This window comes from Salvelinus namaycush, chromosome 14 (genome assembly GCF_016432855.1).
Source record: "Salvelinus namaycush isolate Seneca chromosome 14, SaNama_1.0, whole genome shotgun sequence".
Classification (NCBI taxonomy): domain Eukaryota; kingdom Metazoa; phylum Chordata; class Actinopteri; order Salmoniformes; family Salmonidae; genus Salvelinus; species Salvelinus namaycush.
In genome coordinates, this window is record NC_052320.1 from 34,056,413 (window position 1) to 34,078,450 (window position 22,038).

The window sequence follows — 22,038 nt, forward strand, 5'->3', positions numbered from 1 at the left end:
GGCAAAAGATCATAACCCCAAGACATGCTGACCTCTCGCTATTTCTAATAACAGGAGAGGTTAGCATTTTGTGTGGTGGGTGTATATTTATGCCTAACTTTCTCACTCATTCATGGGCACACAATGTGAAACCAAACAAAAGTGCAAATGCATCCAAAAAATAGTCACAAGCCTGATATCATTGCGTGCTAGGAATATGGGACTAAACTTTTGACTACTTTAATGAGTGAACTTTCCATGTTTGGTCCGCTAAAATGGGGGGGGCGGAGGGAAACGTATGAACATAAAGTCCTGTAATTTCCAAACGGTTCACCCGACATGGATGAAATTACCCTGAAATTAAAGCTGGCAGTCTGCACTTGAACCTCAGTCACTGTATAATTTTAGTACAGAGCCGAAACAAGATATGTCACTGTCCAAATACATTTGGACCTCACTGTGTGTATCCACCTGTGAAGGAATTTAAGCACTTATTTGTCTACATTGGAACCAGTGTGATGGACTGTGTGTGTTATGCTCCGATGCTGTTGAGGTATAAAAAGAAAAATCTAAATAAATGTTTTGTCTGATGTTCTCAGTGCCAAACCTATCCAGCACTCGACGGGTCCAAATGTGTCTTGCTGTTCAGTTCTACATGTCAAATTGTTAATCGAATAAAAAAATAAATCATGTGTATTTAGATTAAATATCTACGTGTGACAAAAGATGTAAGTTGAACTATACTGCCAGAAAATCCTAAATGAGTGCCATTGCTTAACACCAGACTGCTCAATCTTAGTTATTAATTTTGAATACTGTGCTTAGCTTGCAGAGTACAGACTTGATTTTGTGCAGGGAAAAATGGAATGAAAGCACGTAAAAAAAACGGAACAATGTATTTATGCTTGCTTTAATGATTAAAAAAATATTTCTTTGCAAGAAAGAGACGAGAACAAATCCCCCTCCAAGCCCTCCATGCAGGGCCAGAGGAAAACAAACAATAACGGCCACCATTTTCACACTGAACTGATGACAGGTGTGTCAAGATAAGATGAGGTAAATGTTTTGAGGAAAGAATAAAAAAAGGCACAATTTACAATCAACCGTGCCAAATAAATTCACAATATTAATAATTATAACATAATAATAATTACATCAACATAACGGCATTAGAAAAAATATGCAACAAAAAATACATACCGATTTTATAATACAAGGCAACACTTCCTAAGGTTATGTACATGTCAAAGCCTGAAGTCCCACACCCTTGTTTCTCTCAAGTTCGGGGTGTGTTAGGTTAGTTAACAGTTTATACATGGAGCAGGTATGCTGAAGGTGGCACAGCATATAACATCAAACCACCAACACCGTGGCAACGTCAGAGAAAGCTCCTATCTGACCACCAGACAGGAGACACACAGTTTGGAGGGGCCGATGCAGTCGTCGTGGCAGAAGGCCCCGCAGCCCTGGCACATGATCATGGCCTTGAGGCGGCACGAGCACTTGAGCGCCACTTCCTCAGCGGCGCTGTCGGCGAACGCCTGGATGCTGAGTGTGGCGCTCTGGCTAGCGCTGTGGCGCTGACGCAGCTGCAGGACGCCGTCAGCGATGCTCCTCGAGAAGCCGCTGCCGTCCACCACAGACACGTTGGCCGTGTAGCTAAAACCGGGCACCGCCACGCCGCCCTGCTTAGGCAGCTTTCCGTAGAGCTGGAAAGGGAGGGAGGGGGAAGATGAGTAATGAGCTTTGCTCTGCGCCTCCTTCTTAGCCATGCGGGCTAAGGACATCTCCATGTTCAGCAGTCCTTCCATAGCCCCTCCTCCAGTCAGGTAACCGTCCATAGAGTTCACTGCCTCCTTTTTGGTGACCACCACACCTGGCCCACCGCCTGCCATGGGGCCAGAGGGGGAAGTTTTGGCAAGAGTTTGGCAAGAGGGCCGGGAGGTGACCTCGCTCTTCACAGGCGAGAGCTGCTGTTGGTGTGGAGGGTGGGGTTTGGAAGGGTGCCAGTTGATCTTGACAGTGGGGACAACGTCAGAGAGGCCGAGGTTGCTGTGCGGGGGCGATGGGGCATCCGGGGTGGTCCGCGGCTGAGTGAAGTTGTGGTGCCTCTCCGGAGACTCTTTGATGACGGCCGACTCCTGGGAGTTGCGTCTGGAGGAAGAGGACGAAGAAGAGAGGGATGTAATGACGGGCACGGCCCCGGGGGGCACGGCGCCAGCTGGCTGCTGGGAGAGATACTGCTGCATGGCCGTGGCCCGAGAGGAGGCCTCCTCCAGCAGGCAGGCCATGCGGGAGGGTACTGTGCCTGGGGGAGAGGACGCAAAGCTCCGGCCTGCTCCAGGGGAGCCTCCTCGGCCAGCAGGGGACTTCTGCTGGTTCTGAGAGGACAACTCGGGGACCAGTGACTCCATCGTACCAGACTCTGGGGGACCCCTGAAGCGAGTGCCTGGGATCCTGGTCTGCTGCTGCCGGCTGAGCTGGGACTGGGGGCCTGACTGAAGCCCCTCTGGCAGGCGGTTGATCTCCAGCTTGCTAGCCGAGTGCGTCTGCGGCAGGACTTTCTCCAGCGGGAGGCTGCCTTGGAGCAGCTGGGTGACCAGAGGGTTGTTGGCCTCCACTGTAGACACAGGCCGGGCTGAACTAGGGAGCCTCTTGCAGCTAGCGGTGGGAGAGGGATTCAACCCCAGCCTACAGTCCTCATCAGCCAAGCACCGGCTAGATGCTTTGTAGTCTTCCATGGGGTCTGTTTTGTGCCCCCTCTGGGCTTTGGGGTGTGGCGCAGCGATAGCTTGTTGGTCTGGGTGGGGAGTGCGTCCAGGATTCTGCGGCTTTTGTCCCGGCTGCATGAGGCTGGGCAGGCCGTTGGGGAAGCAGGGCTGGATGACCGTCTGGCTGTGGCCGTGCTGGTTGGACACATGGGCCTGGATGACCGGCTGCTGGTTCTGCTGTGAAGGGGGACTGCAGATCACAGGCTGGCCATGGGCCTTCTGAGACAGCCTTTGGAGGTGCTGGATGTTGCCGTTGCACTGAGCGGGCAGGTGGTGGCGCCATGTGCTCAGGTGGGGCTCCTCCTCCTGGCTCTCGTTCTCACAGTCGGAGGCCGTCTCCGTGGAGTCGCTGTGATGCCCTGCGTCGTCCTCTCTGACTGAGGGTGGGAGACGAGGGAGGGAGGCTGTCTCTCTCTCCCTCCCCGGGGGCTCCGACTGCTGCCTTTCGCCCTGGATGCGGCCCTCTCTAGCTGGGGTGGGGGGGTTCTCCTGTGGACCCACGTGGTGGGAACCATGCTGGATGACACCCCCTCCTCCCCCCCTGGCCTGCTCGGTGCCAGCCAGGGACCTGATCACATCCACTCCCTGGGCCCCGAACCTGGGCAGAGAATCTGGGATGGAGGTGGGTGCCAAGGGACCGCTTTGGGTCGTTGTCCTGTCACAGTCGGCCCCCTCGCTTTGCCCTTGGAGGTGGCTGGACACAGACTCCAGCAGCTCTGCCTTGTCTGAGAGTCCGTTGGTGGTGCCTTTGACTGGTGGTGGTGTTAGTGTAGCCCCTTCCTCCCCACTCAGCTCCCCCAGCCGCTCCTCCTGGGTGGGTAGGGGTGGAGTGGGGGTCTGCGGGGGCTCTGAAGAGGACAGGGAGGGGTTGGAGGAGGTAGACAGGGAGGGGGATGAGGCAGCTGTGTGGGGGGTGGAGGTAGAGGAGGGCTCTACATTGGACAGCTGTAGTTGTGTTCCAGGCGGATGAGAGCCCGCAGGCGATCCCTGCTCCTCCACGCCTCCTGCTCCTCCTCCTCCTCCTGGCTCGATGGGTCCTGGGTGCTCTCGAGTTCGTCTTCCACTGCTGCGATCCGGTAGCCCAGAACCAGCCCTGCCCCCGCCGGGCCCTGGCCCGTCCCCAGTGGCTGCAACAGCAGCAGCGGCCTCGCGCTGGGCCCGGGCCTGCTGGGCGCGAGCTTTGATGTCCGCCAGGGTGCGCGCCCCCGTCCCCGTGCGCCGCAAGCCCTCGCCGGGGGGCACAATGCGGGGACAGATCTGGTAGGTTGGCGGCCCTTTGACCCAGGGCGGTTTGATTCTGGAGAGTTGAATCTGGAGGGACAGAGACAAGGAAAGCATGTCAAATAGGGAATTTACCAAGGCCATATACAGGACATTAGCTTGCATTGCTTGGCTAATAATCTCACACCGAAACCCAGAGTCAATCATCTCTATTGATTTACCATCTTCAGAGAAAGAAGTTGGTCTTTGTCAAGTTGATTTGAAATGTTTTGTGGAGACAGAAATCACAGAATAATCAAACTTACTTTACAGATTGTGGACTCCAGGTCTTAGGAAATTGGGTGCCTGCCACTGCACCACTACAGTCACAATAAAGACTTACAATTACAAATGGTGACTTCATACCCGGATAGGTGGGACCTTGGGCTCCTCTGCTGTCGGCTGCGGCTTTTCCGTGTGGACCCCGTCGATTGTGGTACGAAAGGACTGACGATCTTCTATTCGCGGCCTCTTCTCGGGGAAGCTGGAGAAGGCCTGGGTCTCGTCTGGCCTCCTCTTCTGCTCCTTGGTCTGGGTGGAGGTGGCGGCAGTGGGGGTGGGGGCGGGGCTGGCTGCAGGGCTGCTCTCCTGGCTGCTGGTGGCCGTTCCCCCCGTGACTGAGGTGACCACAGAGGCCCCATCGTCCAGTGGATCGGCGGTGGCGGCGGCCGTGGAGGAGGAGGAAGAGGAAGAAGAGTCCAAGCCGGCGGTGAACGCCCCCTGCCTCTCGGAGGTCGAGGAGGGAGAGGAGGAAGGGGAGGAGGACGAGGAGGAGGAGGAGGACGAGGAGGAGGGAGAGGAGGTTGAGGCGATGGCAGGTGCAGGCTCTTCGGGGAGCAGGCGGGCAGTGACTTCAGGCTCGTCGTTGGCACTGACGGATGCAGGGCTGGGGGTCGGGGTGGGCTCAGGCTCAGGCTCAGGCACGGTCACAGACAGGGGCGTGGGCACAGGGGAAGGGCAGGGCGTGGGCTCTAGGGAGGCAGACTGGGCCGGGGTCTCCAGTCCAGATTCGGCCTGTAGCACCACCTCTCCCTGCACCATGGTGGCCTCTGGGACGGGCGAGGGCGCAGAGACAGAGGCAACAGCGTCTAGAGTGAGTGTGCCCTCCGGCTGCTCGGTGGTCTGCATGGCGGGGGAGTTGGTCTTGCAGAGGGTGCGTCGCGCCCTGCGTCTCAAGTCTGCACGCGTTCGCCGTCTCATCCTGCCGTCCCGCCGCCGCCTGCCCACACCACGGCGCTTGGGCGTTCCTGCAGCCACAGATGCCACCTCACTCTCCAGGACGCTGGCGGCAGCATCTGCCTCTTCACTCATCGTCAACTTCAGAGACTCTTCCCGGGTCAGGCCAGACCTGCAGCCATAGATCACAACGTTAGTGCACAGAGTATATACCATTTATAAGACACTTTCACCCAATTGAAATAATTAAAGTAATTTTCTAAAATGGTCCACGGAATAAGAGCGAGCTTAAAAAATACCGATGTGACAGGGGGTGTTCAGGAGACTTACTTTTGACCGTGGTACTCCTCAAAGAACTTCTCCTTCCATGCCTCCACTTTCTTCTCTTTCTCCATCTCCTGGCGAAATCGCACCTGCATCTCGTGAGTGAACTCCCCTGAGTAGATCAAACAATATTGGACAAGATTAATCCACAGGTATCTGGCTATAGTGTTTTAAATAATACATGAATTTGTGTATTGACTGATTGTTTCCCCTGGTATTTACTAGGAAGCTATGTTGTAGTATCAATGGGCACTTTCTGGTACTGAATTCCCAAGAGAGTTACCTGCCACCCTAGACCCACTTTATTTGCATACCGCCCCAATACGTCCACAGACGATGCAATCGCCATCACACTGCACACTGCCCTATCCCATCTGGACAAGAGGAATACCTATGTAAGAATGCTGTTCATTGACTACAGCTCAGCATTGAACACCATAGTACCTTCCAAGTTCATCATTAAGCTTGAGGCCCTGGGTCTGAACCCCACCCTGTACAATTGGATCCTGGACTTCCTGACGGGGCACCCCCAGGAGGTGAAGGTAGGAAACAACATCTCCACTTCACTGATCCTCAACACTGGGGCCCCACAAGGGTGCTCAGCCCCCTCCTGTACTCCCTGTTCACCCATGACTGCATGGCCATGCACGCCTCCAACTCAATCGTCAAGTTTGCAGACGACAACAGTAGTAGGCTTGATCACAAACAACAATGAGACAGCCTATAGGGAGGAGGGGAGGATACTCGGAGTGTGGTGTCAGGGAAACAACCTCTCACTCAACGGCAACAAAACAAAGGAGATGATCGTGGACTTCAGGAAACAGCAAAAGGAGCGCCCCCCCCTATCCACATCAACGGGACAGCAGTGGAGCACCTCAGGAGGCTGAAGAAATTTGGCTTGTCACCTAAAACCCTCAGACTTTTACAGATGCACAATTGAGAGCATCTTGTCGGGCTGTATCACCGCCTGGTACGGCAACTGCACCGCCCACAACCACAGGGCTCTCCAGAGGGTGGTGCGGTCTGCACAACGCATCACCGGGGGCAAACTACCTGCCCTTCAGGACACCTACAGCATCTGTTGGCACAGGAAGGCCAAAAAGATCATCAAGGACAACAACCACCCGAGCCACTGCCTGTTCACCCCGCTACCATCCAGAAGGCGAGGTCAGTACAAGTGCATCAAAGCTGGGACCGAGAGACTGAAAAATAGCTTCTATCTCAAGGCCACCAGACTGTTAAATAGCCCTCACTAGCAAACAGAGAGGCTGCTGCTACACAGACTTGAAATCATTGGCCACTTTAATAAATAGATCCCTAGTCACTTTAATAATCTTTACATATCTTGCATTACTCATCCCATATGTATATACTGTATTTTATACCATCTATTGCATCTTGCCTATGCCGCTCGGTCATCCATATATTTATATGTATATATTCCATCCCTTTACTTAGATTTGTGTGTATTAGGTAGTAATTGTGGAATTGTTAGATTACTTGTTAGATATTACTGCACTGTCGGAGCTAGAAGCACAAGCATTTTACTACACTCGCAATAACATCTGCTAACCATGTGTATGTGACCAATACATTTTGATTTGAGTTATTATTTTACACCGTGTTATTTCTGGAAATGTTCCTGGTCAAATAAATTGTTAGCCAATTAAACCCTGAAGGGAAGGCGTTCACTATATGTGTAGCCAGTCAATAACCCCCCCAATCACATTATCTATGTATATTATAACTAACTACAGGTAGGTACTAACCCTCAGCGAGCCTTTCCTTCCAGCTCTGGGAGGCGTGAGTGAAGAATTCATTGTTGAGAGCCGAGTTACTGAGGCGAGCCAGACCGTCAGGTCCCACCTAGAGAAGAGGGAAGACAGAACATACTGGGTTACATTCCAGACGTTGTTGAACAGAGAAATACCAAAAACAATATGGCACAGAAATTACGAGACATTATGGGCTGGAATAAAAGGCACGCTCCAATAGGGAATCTCCATTGAAAAAGCTTTTTATTCTAGGGAAAACTGTCCCTAACCGTTATAAATTATGAGTATAATGATCAATTCTGAGCGTGTGCACTCACCTGGCGGTCAACTTCAGGGAGGAGCTGCAGGAGTTGCTGTTGGTACTGGGCTGGGAAGGCAGAGAAGGTGCGCATGTTGATGAGGGCCCTGATGTTTGTGTTGACCAGGATGGAGCCAGGCGTCTCAAAGTCCACCTCCACCCCACCTCGGCTCCTCTTCATGGGCCCTGCAGACAAACACAACCCATAGGCCTGCACGGGTTAGCAAGTGGCTAATGCTATCCAACCCTGGGTTTAAACGCATTCATTCAACCAACAGCAAGCACAGCATGGCCATTCCATTGCCAGCCAGCACAACTCCAGTTAAGAGCCAGCAGCAGCACAGTAGGTGTTTAGCTTAGCAGCCAACACAACCACAACAGCTGTCAGTCAGTGAGCGGTTAAGTAAGTCCTGGCCGGATGGCTAGTGTTGGGATAGCTAGCCGACCCTGGCATTCAGTTAGCAACCTGCAAAGCACTGCCTGTTAGCATTAGCGACCAATGCAATCCTGACAATGTTAGAGACCAGTGTACCATTAGTTAGCTACCAAATCACCCTGTCCACGTTTGGTGCTTATTTGTAGACGGCTGACCTGCGCAACGTCTATATAAATCTAATAGTTCTACAGATGGTGTTCTATATCCAGACTATGATGTTTGGCCTTTTCCTTTGTGATAGCTAAATTCAAGTCATAAGATAAAGATTTGTCAAGTTGTTTACAGTTCAGGTTCCATCAGGCATATCTCTCTGCCAAAGGTGTCCTGAACAATGATGGGAGAGAAAAAAATGCTTCACAGCTGAACCCGCCCCCCTCCCCGCTGAATTGGACTAAATAAAAATGGGACAGTCAATGAAGTGAGAAAGATATTTTGTTGAATTCAACCACAGTCCAACAGACTAAGCTTCCACAAATGGGTTGGGTTGCTAATTGGGTAGACTGAGGGGGAGAGAGGGGTTTGGCGTTTTCGTGGTTACTGAGGCGGATGTTGGTTGGGGGTGATTATACCCGGGTCTAACCCCTGTACCTGAGTGGTGGCCACGAATGCTCTTGAAGTGCTGGGGGCGTTTCCAGCTAGCCAGTTCAGGGCGGGCACGGAGCGTGGGGCCTGGACCCCCCCTAGAGCCTTCCCTGCGCCTCCCCGCTGCTCCTGAGGGGGAGAGGTGGGGAGGAGGGGGAGCCTGGTGAGACACTCCCATCACGTGTGTAAGGGGGGGGGGGGCGGGTCAGGCAGACAATCCAAAAGGGGGGACAGCAGAGCCAATAGCACGGGTGGGATGGGGGGTTGGGAGGGGTGAGCAGCACATAAAGCAAGAGGAGCAGTTACCCAGGCCCACAAACACAAGAGAGGAGGGTGGGGGGGTAGGGTGCAGCAGACATCTGAGAAAGTGCTCACCTCACCCTCTCTCATACAGAGCAAATCAGGTTTACTGGGCAGCTAAACGTAAGGCAGAAGGGAGGGACTGATATTCCAGGTACACACAGAAAGAAGGAGGGAGGACAGATATTGGAAATTGCACTCAGACAGTGAGGGCAAGGGAAGGTTATTCTGCACGCAGAGACTGACAGAACCACAAGAGGGGAGGATTTTCTGGGGAACCTCAGAATGAGAGAAATACTCTGGGTGTACACATGAGGAGCACAGTCAAACATGAGCAGCTCACTAGGGTTGGGCGATGTCTGGAATGACACATCGTCCCATCCAAACATCGTTGATCTACGATTTGATCGCACATTATTTTGCGCACGGAGGAGAGAACACAATATTAAGGACACATTGTGAGGCCTAGTTATTTTATCTAGTCTAGGCTGCAGAATGATTTTCAAATTGGTAGGGCTATGATTCTCTTGTACATAAAAATACAGATATCAGTTATATTAGCCTACCTTTAAAAAAAAGTATATTATAAACTGGGTGGGTCGAGCCCTGAATGCTGAATGGCTGACAGCCGTGGTATATCAGACCGTATACTACATGGATGACAAAACATCTATTTTTACTGCTCTAATTACGTTGGTAACCAGTTTATAATAGCAATAAGGCACCTTGGGGGTTTGTGATATATGGCCAATATACAGCGACTAAGGGTTGTGTCCAGGCACTCATGCATAACAGCCCATAGCCGTGGTATATTGACCATATACCACACCTCAGGCCTTGTTGCTTAATTATAGCATATCAAGTGTAGTTTCTTCCATAGGGATACTTTCCGACAGTAAAAAAAAAAAAAAAATATGACAGGATTTCAATAGTATAGCTTAAGCTAAATCCCGGGGAAAAACGATGGTGACTTGGTGGGAAAGAAAAGCATGTCGACACCAAGTTGGAAGTTCTTCGGTTTCAGGCCAAATGATAAAGGTGAGCCAGCAGACCTGACGAAGTCACTTGCAGCATTGGCAAAAAGATTATTAGGGCAAAAGACTGACAGACCACAAACCTGAGTTCTGAGTTCACTAGAAAAGGTAAACATTGCCAGAAACCTTTAGGGAGGCTTGAGACATGGTAAAAAACAACTAGACCTAATGGTTTTCATTTAATTTTAAAAAATGTAGCCTATATTCAAATCCAGATGCATCTTATTAAAAAAACAGAATATTTCTGCTTTTTTATTTTAGTATTTTGTTAAGGCTACTTTGATTTATTTTTAACATGTAGGTCTATATTTAGGATTTGTACAGGTAAAAGGCATATCCTAATAGGCCTATTAGTTTAAAAACGTAAGCCATGTTCATTCAAGTGTTATTAAGAATGTTATAGGAAAGATGAGCTGAGGTCCACACTCCAGTCGGTGGTAATGCACCTTAAAAAGTTGGTTGCCAATCGACAAAAGTCCACAGAAGAAGACAACTACTGCTACTGAAGGCGAAGAGATTACTAGAAACAAACTATGTTTCCCCTTTTCTCAGTGGATTAATTGTTGGTGAAGAGAACATACAATTTTGTGAAACTCAAAATTCTACAAAGACCCAGGGGGAAAAAAGGACCTTATGCATTTCAGGTAAAATAACAAACCAATGTTTATATCCCAGAACAAATGAGCTAGCAACAGCAAGCTAAATGTTCATGAATGTTTCATGTGTTTCGACCTGTCTCCAAATTAACATAGTTGATTCAGAGTTCCTTTTGATATTTCAACCTGCGTGTCTGGATCACACCTGGTGTGGATGTACAAAATCAACATGCGCGCAATGGCGCACACCCGATCTAGACAGGATGTTAGGCCCCATCTGACATTATGCGCTGCTTTGGTGCTCTCCGCTCTTTCTACAATTTGCATTGTTCTCTTGCAATATGTTAATAGTCTAACTACCACATATGTATTGAACATTTATGCCATGGCAAATAGGGAATGGGCCATTTGGCAGGTCACCCTGCTGTGTGCTCACTGCGCTGCGCTCTTGTCCACCGCCAGACTCCAATTCAAACCATCATTTGTGACATCAAGATCAACGATGGCTGTCAAACGTCTTTGATAGTCGATCCAATTGTAAAATCGCTCAACACTAGAGCACACAGGTCATCTTTTGGTGGTGCTGTGGTGACATTTGTCAACACGGCACCTGCAGGAACACCAGCCATTTCTACACTCTTCCAATAGGTTGTACTAATGAGAAAACAGTTTGAAGGCCATTCAGACGGGTGTTTGTTAAACCCCAAGTTTGCTGAGGAACTTGAAGAGCTCAGAGGTTACTGTCTAAGAATGCTGCTGCAACAGTAAATAGGCAACATATAAATGACAAGACTGGTAAAAGGAGCAGAGGCCAATGCTGGGTGAGAAATGGTCCAAGACCACCGTAGGAATATGACTCAAAAGGTGTTGGTGTGTAATGCTACCACAATTTGCTGCCCAGGAAGTGTGTGTGTGGGCACAGAGAGATGGAGTTAGGGTAGCAAAGGGACTAGTAGAGAGCAGTGCTAACCTGATGGGACGTGGTCACCATTGACCTTGAGTGGAGTGAGGACCACGCGCGGCATCATCACAGCCTTCTTCCTCTGTCTGCCCGACTGCAGCAAAGGAGAGCAGGGGACATGGTGAGAGGTAATAGAATGCTAAGACTGATGTTATCACTAAGTCAGAGATAAAGGGGATCTTCAATACGCAATTATTTCTTATACATCATATCCAAACCTCTTCAGAGGGGGTGGGGGGGGGGGGGGGGGTAAAGCATACCTGTCTGGATCGGCTTAGTCGGGTCTGTGCCTGGGCCTCGGAGCGCACCTGTCCAGAGACTCCAGACCTACTCAGCCTGGTCTGGGGCTCTGTGGAGCAGGACGCACTGGACGAGCTCTCATCTACTGACGCTGGGGGGGGGGGGGGGGGGGCAGAGAAGGGTATGGTCAGATATCAAAATTGTTACTCTTTACTGGGTTCCAACTGGCATAGTTGATGACAAATGGTCCATGGATCACATACACTGACTAGAAGGCTTTTCACACTGCACATGTTTCGGTTTCCGTTATCACAATTGGTGATGGTGCGTTTATCATCTAGAATTTTTCAGCGACTCGCATAAACAGCAGCTCCCATACAAATAAACAATAAATGCTTCTCTTTAATTTTTTTTTAAAAAGCACACAGACAAACACACAGATCTAGGCCAGGGATGGCAGTGTCATGTGTGCCTGTAACCATGGCAACAAACACATGCTTAGGGGGGGGGGGGGGGGGGGGACCTGTCTCTGATTTCCAGTTTTTGTTCAAAAAGCACTCTCGTGGGCATGCTCCTTCCGCCTTTATCACAATACATATTCCGGTGTTGTTTCGAAAGCACCTTTGAACAGACCAGTCACAGTAATTAAATAGCATTTGATTTTTGGGCTTAATAAAGACCAGGGATGTAGTGGTAAAAACAAAATGGTGGATAAACAGTAAACGGTGGTTGAGAAAATGGGCAGTGAGTCAGGTTGCACGTTGTAACCAAACTTGTAAAACGGTCCATAACTCCAATGTGTTACTTTCGGTTCTTCTGTCAAATGTGTCTCATGTCGTATACTGACAGAGGATTAAGTCCGTCTAGTAATTTGCCTGAAAAAGATGAGTAACGAACAGCAAATCAGATAACCTCATAGTGGAATAGTTGACCTATTTACCTAGTCAGCTTGTTGTTGTGCATGCCATAAGCAGTCAATGATGCACAACATTGCTTAATGCAATCGTGGGGAAAACACATTTGAAAGAAGTTTTGATGGCCTTTGTTTATTAAAAAAAAAAAGGGAATCCCAGCTTTCGATCGCCACCACCACAACTCCTAAAAATGAGCGCAACCGGCAGTTTTAAAACGGAGTACATCAGCATGGTTAGGTGTGCTAGCGCTCCTCAATTCACAGCGAGTGCATAGGGGAGACTGGGGCTAAATGTAACACTGGACAATTCTAACAGACACCTACATTATATTCACTGTGTTTATGGGGACATTAAAAAGTCATCAATAAGTTGCTAACTAGTAACAAGATCATGTTTAGAGTTTGGGATCCAGCTAATGATTAGCCCAATGGGGTATGCATATATGCAATCCTGTGCTTCAGCCTATTTATTTAGCCATTATGCTGCATCACATTTAACATTTACATTTAAGTCATTTAGCAGACGCTCTTATCCAGAGCGACTTACAAATTTACCTTTTTTTTTTTTTTTTTTAAACTAGGCAAGTCAGTTAAGAACAAATTCTTATTTTCAATGACGGCCTAGGAACAGTGGGTTAACTGCCTGTTCAGGGGCAGAACGACAGATTTGTACCTTGTCAGCTCGGGGATTTGAACTTGCAACCTTTCGGTTACTAGTCCAACGCTCTAACCACTAGGCTACCCTGCCGCCCCGTAGCATCAGTTGGGCTACAGCTGATAATGCTTATTGGATTATGTATAGGCTATGGTAAAAGTAAGCCCTAAAACAAAATCTGGTATTGTGACAGCACTAGAGGCAAGTAATGTAAACTCTAACACTAATTTACAGTAGATGTAAAAAAAAATATATATATATAAAAAAAATAAAAAAGGGAATAAAAAAGGAATTTGTGTACATTAACCCTCCACTACATTATATCTGATGATAAAAGCATGTGGTGATCATGACCATACACACCGTCATTCTCTCCGCTGGCCGCAATCGTTTCCATGGAGTCACAGCTCTCTTGCTCCCCCCCTTCCGTTGGCCCTGCCGTTGCAGTGGAAGCGGTAGCCTGTGTAGTGGTGTCCGCTGTCTCCGCCTCTGTCGAACTCTTGGTCCACTGCAGAGCGTTCTTCTGCAGAGGGAGAGTCAGAAAAGTGACTCCTATCAGAAACGTGTGTGCATGTGCATTCTAGGTAGAGGTTTGTATGACGTTTATAAGGGGTAGGGATAAGAGTTGTGTGTGCGCATGTTCAAGAGATTTGGTGAATGGAGTGGGCTTGTTCCATACCTTTAAAGTGAACAGACTCATCCTGCCAGGAAGCTTGAAGAAGATGCTGTTCTTTACTCGGTCCCCCCTCACCTGGGAGTGCAGCATGGTCACCAGACAGGCCAGAGGGGCCGTGCCACTTATGGATAGAAAAGAGCAGAGGAGATGAGTGTGAGAAGCAGCACAAGTGTGAGACAGACAAAAAAATGTGAACTTGCAAGGTAATACTATGGTATGCAAAGAGACAGCGCAACAAAAAACATTATAATAATAATATTGTCCCTTTGTTATTGTGCCATCTCACCTTCTGTTTTTGTGGAACACATTGTGTATCCGACCGGGTAGAGATCATGGGGGAATGGTGAAAAATGAAAAAGTGAGTTAGACTTATTTGACATAAAACGAGCGATATTATCCTTGTACATACGTTACATATTACAGTAGAGATGTGCGTTAATTAAAAGGTGTGGGTGTGTGGTTGTTTACCTCATTTCCTTGAGTCCCTTGGTCTGGATAACATGCAGGATCTGCTTGGGCGTCATGGGGGCATCAGAGAAGTTCTCTAGAACCTGAAAAATACATTACAATAAATAATGAACATGTTAGAGCACACACAGAACATTTGAGAGTTGGGCCTAATCATAGCTCTCGAAAAAGGTGGTTAGGTTAGCTTCGCTCACGGTTGGCTGCGTGTGAACTAGGACTGACCATTTATTCGACTGGTCGATTGTTTAGTAGATAGGCTGTTGGTCGACCGAGATTTCTTTAGCCGAGCAGTAGTAAAAATCTTTTGCAAATAACGTTGTATAAGACACCTGTCTGAGTGGACTGAACCATTGTGGAGGCCGTGTGGATGGCACAGTCCATCACTCTAAGACATGTTACTGAAATTGTACACTACCATTCAGAAGTTGGGTCACTAAGAAATGTGCTTGTTTTTGAAAAGAAAAGCCAATTTTTTGTCCATTAAAATAAACAATTTATCAGAGATACAGTGTAGACATTGTTAATGTTGCATTTGTGGGTTAGAGTGTCTAGTTTGAGAAACAGATGCCTCACAAGTCCTCAACTGGCAGCTTCATTAAATAGTACCTGCAAAACACCAGTCTCAACGTCAACAGTGAAGAGGCGACTCCGGGGTGCTGGCCTTCTAGGCAGCGTTGCAAAGAAAAAGCCATCTCTCAGACCGGCCAATAAAAAGAAAAGATTAAGACGGGCAAAAGAACAGACACTGGACAGAGGAAGATTGGAAAAAAGTGTTATGGACAGACTAATCTAAGTTTGAGGTGTTCGGATCACAAAGAAGAACATTCGTGAGACGCAGAAAAAATGAAAAGATGCTTGCCGCCATCTGTCTGGAGGCAATGTGATGGTCTGGGGTGCTTTGGTGGTGGTAAAGTGGGAGATATGTACAGGGTAAAATGGATCTATCACTCCATTTTGCTACACCATGGCATACCCTGTGGACGGCACTTAATTGGAGCCAATTTCCTCCTACAACAGGACAATGACCCAAAGCACAGCTTCAAACTATTTAGGGAAGAAGCAGTCAGCTGGTATTCTGTCTATAATGGAGTGGCCAGCACAGTCACCGGATCTCAACCCTATTGAGCTGTTGTGGGAGCAGCTTGACCATATGGTACATAAGTGCCCATCAAGCCAATCCAACTTGTGGGAGGTGCTTCAGGAAGCATGGGGTGAAATCTCTTCAGATTACCTTAACAAATTGACAACTAGACTGCCAAAGGTCTGCAAGGCAGTAATCGCTGAGTAAAGGATCTGAGTTTGTCACGTTCTCTGCATTCATTTTGCAGTCACATGTTACGGTGTTCAGAGTTTGTTATAACCAATTTATTGATGTGATTATGATATGCTATAGGTCAGGCCCTATTGGTCACGTGCATGCAATGCATACACGTGTCTCTTAAAGAGATATGGAGAAAGGGTTGAGGAAATCGGGAATGTTTTTCCTAAACAAATTATGGATTTTGCTAACAGAACTTTTCGGTCATAAATGGCTGTAATTATGTTGCATCTTCAGCAACACAGACAGCGTGATACACTGTTGATATTCTGTGGTGGTTGCTGCAGCAGGGACGAGAGAGAGACAACGGGTGCTAGGCACAGTTGCTTGCTGTCTTACTTATTTACATTTTTTTATTTTTTTACACAGCACGTCTGAGTCCGGCCCAACACAATCAAATCAATTGCGGTCGGACTTCCTCTAGTCATGTGTGTCTTAACTATTTCAAACACTGAGCTTGTCTGATGCTTTAAACGCACTGCTAGTTGATTTGACTAAGACACCGGATGTATCTATATATGGAAAGATGCGCATATAAAAATGTTGACCAATCGATTGGTCGAAAGAACAGACAACTATCGGTTGACCAAGGTAAAAAATAAATAAAAAAGTCAGGGCCAGCCTCGCTTGCGAAACGGTTTTCGAAACTGATATATGCTGATATTCTCCTTATCTTTCATATCAGCAAGAAAGAAACTTTCAAATAAAAAGATACACTTACTGTAGCAGATTAGCACGGATCCATATGCTTTGTGTGCCTCCAGTTGACGAACTACACTTCCTCTCCATTTACGCTGACACACAGGTGTTCAGAGCATGCTAGATAGCCAATTAGCACAGGTGTCCGTCTACATCTTCCTTAAACAAGCGCTGCAACATGGAGATATGGCTGTGTGGAAACACTAACCTTATAAAAAGGTGTGTTGTAATTTTACCTTTATTAAATTACTTCTCGATGTTGAAAGACACGTTCCTTATGTTTCCAAAACCGTAACGCAAGCTTTGTGTTTTAACGTTCAGAATGAGCATCAGGGCTCTAAACAAAACTCCCCCGGCCAGAAGATACTATCTTCAATAGGTGCTATAGGTAGTTAGGAGAAAGCTAACCCATTCATAGAGGCTAACTATAAATCTGTACCATACATCCAAAAAGTGAATACAGAAGCTTCAGAAATATCAGGTGCAAACGAGAAACAAAACGTGAACTCCATACCTCAAGAATGGAAGACTCAGAAAGGCAGTGCCTAAAACTTTAAAAAGCATTTATTAAAATGCTTAAAACACCTGAGTTAACCACTCAAGCTTTGTCAGCAGAAAGTGGAAATTGAAGCAATACGCTAAGACAGAAATAGTACACAACACAATAAACCCACAACTAGGTCCATCACTCTAGGTGAACCAATTCATATCTATCAGGCGATGTAGTTTAATATTTTTTCTAAAGTGACATCACTATATAAACCACAGGTTACTGGGCTAACAGCCATCTCCACTCACTTAAAAATACAGTGAATTATTGATTAATTGCAATGCTGAAGATGAAAAGACCAGAGACAGATAGGTGCTTGGGATTGTGAGATCGATCCAGCGCCTCTCCGCGTGTCGCCATGACAGGATGCATGAGAAGGAACAATACATAATACAGACTGGGTAGTAGAGCGCTGCTTCAAATGAACCCAAGGACATACAAGCAGGAAATGGAACGGAGAGGAAGGGTATTTTGGTCAGGGAGAGACAAGCAGACAAAGCCTCCAAGCACTTCACCAACCACGCACGCACCCTAAAGATGCAGATCCCAATAGAGAAACAGTATGCTCCATGATTAGGTGAGTCATTGGTGAATAACAGAATGCTATGACATGTGGCAATCAATGTAACATTTCTCTTGTCCTTGTCCCAGAAGAAAATGTAAAAAGATAAAACAGTCCCTGAGGAACCAGGGGCCAGATGGTCAATAAGATAGACCTATCAGGGTTCTCTGCAATCTGTGGAGAAATAAAAGAACCTGCTCAGTTATATATATATATATATTTGGAACTGGTAAAGTGTGTGCCCCTATCTTGTTGAAGATACAACCATGTGTCCACTGCCCATTCCCATCTATCTGAATGTGTGAGCGTGCAATGTATTTCTGTGTTTCCAGCCTCTGTTTGTCTTGTGACACTAATTGGTCAGTCATTTCTGTATGCCTCAGTGAATGACAAAAGTCCTTAGTTTGAACATGCTTATTTTACACACAAACCTAGCATGGCATAGCACAAGTTTCAGTACACACTGGACTCCTGTTATTAGTCTCAGCCTATACATATTGTTTATGCTCCCAAAAGCTACACATTCTCCACAAGGATCGGCAGTGACACATGGGCCGTAGCTTATAAATATGCATTCTCCGCACAGTCAAAACCAAAAATGGCACAGAGCTTTGTAGCACTTCCATGGCGTGCAGGGATGCAGATAGGCACAGAACAGTAAAATAGGGTCTGGCAACTGAACAGAGCCACATCCTAAAATGCAGGCCTGTGCATCTAAGGAACTTCCACACCCATATTAAGGAAGGAGAAATGAGCTGAAGTTGAGCTATAACGCATCTGCAGTATGCATGTACAATATAAAACACGGTAGGATTTATAGCATTGTGAACTGAATAAAATTAAATGCGTCATTAACTGCATCCAGTTCAAGATCCTCAAGAAGCACCAATGATACTGATATGAAATTCTATTTGTCACATGCGCCGAATAAAACAGGTGTAGACCTTAGTGAAATGCTTGCTTACAAGCCCTTAACCAACAATGCAGTTTCAAGAAAATCCCTAAAAAAGTAAGCGATAAGAATAACAAATAATTAAAGAGCAGCAGTAAATAACAATAGCGGGGCTATATACAGGGTGTACTGGTACAGAGTCAATGTACAAGGGGCACCGATGTTGAGGTAATTATGTACATGTAGGTAGAGTTATTAAAGTGACTATGCATAGATAATAACAGAGAGTAGCAGCAGAGTTCTGGGGGGGGGCTATGCAAATAGTCTGGGAAGTCTTATGGCTTGGGGGTATAAGCTGTTTAGAAGCCTCTTGGACCTAGATTTGGCGCCGGTCAGCTTGGCCCCGGTCAGGATGCTCTCGATGGTGCAGCTGTAAAACACTGAGGATCTGAGGACCCATGCCAAATCATTTCAGTCTCCCGAGGGGGAATAGGTTTGGTCATGCCCTCTTCACAACTGTCTTGGTGTGCTTGGACCATGTTAGTTTGTTGGTGATGTGGACACCAAGGAATTTGAAGCTCTCAACCTGCTCCACTACAGCCCGCCGATGAGAATGGGGGAGTGCTCGGTCCTCCCTTTCCTGTAGTCAAAAATCATCAGGTCTCCAGGTCTCTGACCTCCTCCCTATAAGCGGTCTCATTGTTGTTGTGATCAGGCCTACCACTGTTGTGTCATCAACAAACGTAATGATGGTGTTGGAGTTGTGCCTGGCCGTGCAGTCATGGGTGAACAGGAAGTACAGGAGGGGACAAAGCACGCACCCCTGAGGGGCCCGTGTTGAGGATCAGTGTGGCGGATGTGTTGTCAGGAAGTCCAGGATCCAGTTGCAGAGGGAGGTGTTTAGTCCCAGGGTCCTTAGCTTAATGATGAGCTTTGAGGGCACTATGGTGTTCAACACTGAGCTGTAGTCAATGAATAGCATTCTCACATAGGTGTTCCTTTTGTCCAGGTGGGAATGGGCAGTGTGGAGTGCAATAGAGATTGCATCATCTGTGGATCTGTTGGTGCGGTATGCAAATTGAAGTGGGTCTAGGGTTTCTGGGATAATGGTGTTGATGTGAGTCATGACCAGCCTTTCAATGCATTTCATGGGTACAGACGTGAGTGCTACAGGTTGGTAGTCATTTAGGCAGGTTACCTTAGTGATCTTGGGCACAGGGACTATGGTGGTCTGCTTGAAACATGTAGGTATTACAGACTCAGACAGAGAGAAGTTGAAAATGTCGGTGAAGACATTTCGTCAGCGTATGCTCGGAGTACACGTCCTGGTAATCCGTCTGGCCCAGCGGCCTTGTGAATGTTGACCTGTTTAAAGGTCTTACTCACATCGGCTGCGGAGAGCGTGATCACAGTCTTCTGGAACAGCTGATGCTCTCACACGTTTCAGTGTTACTTGCCTCGAAGTGAGCTAAGTTATTTAGCTCGTATGGTAGGCTCGTGTCACTGGGCAGCTCTCGGCAATGCAACGCAGCCTCGTCTGGCAGTCGCAGAAGAGTGGACTGCCTCCCATTGAAATTAATGGACTTTTGCCAGATGCAGACTGTTTATAGCAGTAAATGTGCACTGTGTTAGGGCTCTGCATAACTAATGTAGGGCCTGATCATGCTGCTCAGCATAAAGTCAATTCTGAGTGGCATGACATGAACAACCTCATGACATTCCCAGTCATGTATCCCTTTTCTCTCTCTCTCTCTCTCTCTCTCTCTCACACACACCAAACACTTTCTTATTCAATATAAATTAATTTTATTTGCCTCATTTAGTAGACCTGGATATTTAGACCCCTCTACAAAGCACAGAGAATAGTGTGTATTGTAGCAGATGAAACCATGGCCAAAAAATTAATGACAAATCTAGAATTTTAAATGGTTAAGTACGGGTTAAGGTTAGGTAAGGACGTCCCAAACAGCACTAACCATAGAAAAACACTGTCTGTGGTGCATTTCCACACATTATTTACCCGTGTTTACCCAAAAGGCTCAGACTTTTCTGTTTCCATCTATGGTCCAGCACCTGCGTCTCATTGGTCCATGGCTCTTGTAGATCTGACTGAACTTTAACACATTCTCACAACTGTTTTGATTATGCAGAGGTTGTTGCTGCTCTTCACATATCCTCACTGTTAGCCCTAGCTAGGGATATAATTTCCCTGGTATAACATACGGGTGTATACACTAGTGTAACATTGGTGTTACAGTAGAAAAGCAGCATTGAGGATTTGCAGTACACAAAAACACAGACACGATTTGTATACCATTACAGTAGCCTACAAGCTACTTCTTATCTGGCTTATTTATCAACATGGCTACATAAAAACATTTGCACGCATGCACCAGGTTAGCTATCCAAAACTATGGTGATGGCTACATAGACGGCTTTATATGGTTGTAGCTAGCTGCCACCTAGCTACCTAACATTAGCTAAACTGGGGGTGGAAACGTTAACGTTATGCCCCCCTGACCCTTGTTGACTCCAGTCACAGAGGGGCCTGGCTAAATGTGTTAAAATACGAACAGCTAACGTTAGTGTAATTAACGTCAGCTGGGAAACAGTTTTGGTGGTTAACTAGGAAATATATATGTAGTTACATGTTCAATAAATGGTGGTAGTCTGGCTAACGTTAACTTGCTAATACAGTGAGTTATGCTAGCTAGCAAACAAAGGGTCAAACGGGAAGGCAGTCGTACCCCTTAACGTTAGCCAGCTAGCTATGCGCCTGTCAACAATGAGGGTTCGTTTAGCCACAGCCACACGCGGAATGGCAAATCAAGAGAATAAAAAAACAGTATTTCGTTATTAGGGGCTCAATGCATGTATTTATTCCATTGTTAACATGTTGGCAATTTAATGTTGGAGCACTCCCTGCCAGCTAGCGTTAGCGGGCTGCGTGCAGTGCCAACCTGACATACCAGACTCGGGAACAATCTTTGTTCGGTTGCCGACAGTTGTTCGTCTACCCTGTCACACAGGGGCTGTCAGTACATTACAAAATTACAACTAATAATTAGTAGTATATTACCATGCGAGCCGCCTCAGCCCACGTGCGTTCCTTCTTTCTCTTCTGTTTGTCCTTCATTTCCTCCCTCTAGTAGCTAGCTATCCTCTCTCAGTTGCTCCTCCAGCAGCAGTTGCGATAGCTTCAATGGGTCAGGAAACCCCGAACTAGCAAGCTACGTTAGCTGAGCGGTTTCTCTCCGTTTCGCTAACTTAGCCTTCCCACCACGCAGTTGCTCGTTTTCTCGCTCGTCCTGTGCTCGGTAGGCACGTCCCTTGTTGAGCTAATTCATTTATATAAACTATTGTTGTTCTACTCTATTGCACTGTAACGCGACAGAAGGCTAATGAGAAGCTATCTAGTAAAAACGTACGGGGAGCGCAGTAACGAGCGAACCCTAGCAGCTACGAGCGCCTCTCGTCTGTTGAAGCTACATCTGCTGCAGGAAAACCTCACTTTGGAATGCAAGGCGGAGAGAACACAACAACGAGGTCAAGGGTCAAACACACTGCAGGAAC

At 47.3% G+C, this 22,038-nt stretch overlaps 1 protein-coding gene across 2 annotated transcripts; it reads right to left on the reverse strand.

Moving 5' to 3' along the window:
- Nucleotides 1–871: 871 nt before the first annotated feature.
- LOC120059423 (polycomb group protein ASXL1-like) lies at nt 872–21,984 on the reverse strand. 2 transcript variants are annotated; one of them, XM_039008464.1, is made up of 12 exons: nt 21,545–21,984; nt 14,445–14,527; nt 13,980–14,100; nt 13,664–13,823; nt 11,753–11,883; nt 11,502–11,586; nt 8,608–8,730; nt 7,603–7,769; nt 7,280–7,376; nt 5,517–5,622; nt 4,377–5,358; nt 872–4,061 (listed from the first exon to the last, which is right to left on the reverse strand). In XM_039008464.1, exons 1-12 carry the CDS (start codon nt 21,599–21,601, stop codon nt 1,371–1,373), a joined length of 4,803 nt encoding a protein of 1,600 aa, XP_038864392.1. In that variant the 5' UTR covers nt 21,602–21,984; the 3' UTR covers nt 872–1,370. The 2 variants fall into 2 exon arrangements, with proteins under 2 accessions (XP_038864392.1, XP_038864393.1); XM_039008465.1 differs by lacking the exon at nt 8,608–8,730.
- Nucleotides 21,985–22,038: the final 54 nt, after the last annotated feature.